Source organism: Cladosporium halotolerans (assembly GCF_011745625.1).
Source record: "Cladosporium halotolerans strain TM138-S3 chromosome Unknown Sca120, whole genome shotgun sequence".
NCBI classification, from domain to species: domain Eukaryota; kingdom Fungi; phylum Ascomycota; class Dothideomycetes; order Cladosporiales; family Cladosporiaceae; genus Cladosporium; species Cladosporium halotolerans.
Genome location: NW_027191570.1, coordinates 9,714 through 13,118, shown reverse-complemented (window position 1 = coordinate 13,118; position 3,405 = coordinate 9,714). Strand labels below are relative to the sequence as shown.

General features: G+C 53.5%; 1 protein-coding gene across 1 annotated transcript; it reads left to right on the top strand.

The window, feature by feature from the left end:
* Positions 1 to 2,352: 2,352 nt before the first annotated feature.
* WHR41_09578 (uncharacterized protein) lies at positions 2,353 to 3,120 on the top strand (the record flags this gene model as incomplete). Its single annotated transcript, XM_069378181.1, has 1 exon — positions 2,353 to 3,120. The coding sequence occupies one exon, from the start codon at positions 2,353 to 2,355 to the stop codon at positions 3,118 to 3,120; it is 768 nt and encodes a 255-aa protein (XP_069224967.1).
* Between the last annotated feature and the right edge of the window lie 285 nt (positions 3,121 to 3,405).

Sequence of the window (3,405 nt, the reverse complement as noted above, 5' to 3'; positions counted from 1 at the left end):
AAACGCACTCAACCTCAAGCCGAGCACGAAAGTGACTCGACAGTCGATATTACGTTGGAGGTGGACACGGAAGCCGTGCCCCAATCGCACCACGATTTGGCGGAGTATCGGATTGGAGCACGGGGGTGCTTGTTCGCAGACGTATACGTCTACATCCATCAACACGGCCTCGGCGAGTGGCCGATCACCAGAACTGGGCGCCATGGCCCAATACGCAGAAGTTCTGACGTGGGCGTAGGTGATCCACCACAAATTCACGTGAACGACTACTGACAGGTCTCCATATTCCAAATTCTTGCGTGCCTGGGTCCGCGAGAGGCTTTTGCCCTGGTAGACTGTGGCATGCCTGGGCCCTACAAACGAAAACACACGGCTGATTTCCGACATGCAGCCTCGTCGAGCGTGAGCCAGTCGATTCTTCAGCCGTGGCGAACAGCCACGACTGGTGCCTCAGCCGAGAACACGAGACGCCAGCGACCCACGATAGCGACGATGCGGCCAGCATTGTCCTCGGCCGACGGCACGTTCTGGACAGCATGACGCGAACCGTCCGCTTAATTGCTGGAAGAAGAGGCAGACCGATACTCTCTGGACGTCTTGATTGGGCCGTGGCGCTTCAGCAGCTTCTTGGAACCTTGTCCCTAATCAATTCCTGCCACGAGAGTGATGTCCCATCTCTTGGTGCGGCACTCCAACATGTTGGTGCCTTTCCCTAGCTGTCAATGCCGGAGTCGAAAACCGCACAGTTGCGTCGTTAGGTTGTTCGTCCTCCTTTTGGACGACGATCTCTCGCGTAGGCGCCAGGCGCCCATGGCACGGCTGTGGGAGGTTGCGCTGGTTAAGCTGAGGTGAGGGTCGCGAGCCTGTCGCAGCACAGCGCCGCAGCGGCAATCGATGGACGTGATGGACGTGATGGACGCTCTCAAACGCCGCACTGCCAAGCGAAGGGAAGAGCATCACGCTTGTACTGCACTTGCAAGGTATAGAGCTGGGAAGCCATCGAGAGTGCGGCACGCCTGCGCATGAATGAGTGTTACGGTATTGCGCAGTGGGAGGTCAACTGACGCTCGTGCTGCCGTCGATGATGCGACGCTTAGCCGTGACAGGCTCGAGCATTATGGATCAAGCTCGGTGCGTGGCCGCTTTGGTCAGGGTTCGGGCCGACACCTTCCGAAAGTACGCCAGCCGAAGATGAGCGGAGCTTGTTCCCCACGCGCTACGCAGAGGTGGTTACTTGAGCTTACTGTAATGCATCGGCTCAGGAGAGCGGGTGCTCGTCTGGATCAACAGTATACTCAGAGTCGGAGCTTTGATCGAAAAGCAGCATGCCTACCTCCCGACAACACAACACGCCGGGAGCGTTCGATGGTCGCGGAAGAGACTTGGGGATTTAGGACATGTTCAGTTGGAGAAGGAGCGTAGGAAGCACCTCAGTGGAGGGTGCCAACATATGCATTCATTTCTTGGCTAGGGGCATAATTAGACATGCCTGAAAAGTTCCGTCCACTCTCACAAGATTTGACATCTGAACCTTTCGCGAGCGCACACTGTAAGCTGCACGCAAAGTAAATCATGATCTAGATGCTCGACAGATCATAAACCTCTCGTCTTAGCCTTCAGTCAGATATGCCAGCCTAGGAGTATGACGTCTGAGCAGAACTCACATTTGTGGATGAGGTTTAGTGACTGTGTCCAGGTCGGGGCCCTTTCTTGCGCGTTGATCCAGAGGTTATCAACTCATAATGGGCACAGTATCGAATGCCTTGAGCTGGTTTTTCCGTGCAAGGGTCTGCAGTCAGAGTCTCCTTTCTGCACTCGTAAGTGCAGCCACCGCCTGACCAGATGGTCAAGGTTTTGTACTCTTTGCACATTATGGGAAGCGAATCTATGTTTGGCTGTACTGTAGTCGAGTTGAAATTTTAGAGATGGAAGTGTTCGAATCCAGATGCAAAGCATACCGTAGATATACAGAAGTTACGCGCCCACCAAGCGCTAATGGTGGTGACGGGATGAATTGTAGCTACATGAGGTGATTTGTGTAGCGACGTGGCGCTTACTTCCACGCGCTCATTCGATGGCTCTTGAACGCGCGCGCAAGAACGGCGCCGTAGCTCTGCTGGGCTCGTATGACTGGGTCGTGTGCATTGCGGGGCTCCGCAAATGCGGATGTCCTTGTGTTTATTGGAAGATCCGCTTATAGAACAGGGGCTCGTGAGAGAAAAGCCCAGCCGCCGAGACCCGCGGCTGGCTGCCAAGAGGACGGTGCTGAGTCGAACAACCCTTGCATCCCAGCCCTGACAAGTACTTCTTCCTCTGCAGCATAATACGAGCCAAGCAAAACACCGTGCCTTCATGGATTCTCTGCGAACCATTGCCGCCGAAAATGTCAATCTTCTTATGGTCGGATCCTCCTCCTCCACGTATCGCCTAGGCCATATGGTTGTCAAAATCCCGCGGATCGACGATGACGCCGAAATCACCAAAGGCAATATGAAAGCAATGAAAATTGAGGCGAATGTGTATAAAATTCTCGGACACAATGATCTGATTGCCAACTGCTTCTACGTCAGCCCCCTTGGGGATCTGATCATCTTGGAGTTTTATGAAAACGGAAACCTCAAGGATTACGTGGCAGCTAACGGCTCCACGCAGCTCCGCAAGTGGACACGGCAGATTGTCGAAGCCGTAGAATTTGTTCATAGTAGGGGTGTGCGGCACTCCGATATCAGACTTGAACAGTGGCTCCTGGATTCTGCAATGAACGCCCGGCTCAGCGATTTCAACTCGTCTGGCTATGACAGTTGCCCTTCCCTTGGCCTCGACTGCGAGAGAGCTCTCGGGCTTGAAGATTCAAGCCATTTCATGCCAAGGGAATTATCTGCCGACAGCTCCGTCCAATCTGATCTTTTCGCACTAGGGTCAACTCTATATGAAATCGAGCAGGGCAATTCCCCTTGCGCAGGCGAGGATGAAGAAGATATCGCCATACGCTTTGCACGCCAAGAATTTCCGTCAGTGTTGCACTTAACTCTTGGATCCACTATTCTAGGATTATGGCGCGGCAAATTCAACTCAGCTTCGGAAATCTTGCATTCAGAGGGCCACATTTGGGGTTCTTAGAAACCACACTTTCGTTCGCCATGATTAGCCAGGAATCAGGGTCTCAATACTCGCACTCCACGAGATGATAACAATCCAACAAGGGGTTGACGGCCAGTGAGTCTGAGTAAGCACGGAAAGTGGACAGTTGATGTGGCCGGAACTCAGACTGAAATCCCAAGGCATTCTAAAGAAGATGTGATCATTCCGTGCAAGATCCCGGCTCAAGCGCAGGTATACCTTATCCACCAGTAGGATGCTGACGTGTTGCTGAGAGCCATCGGGGCGCTTCGCTGCGAAGTGTGC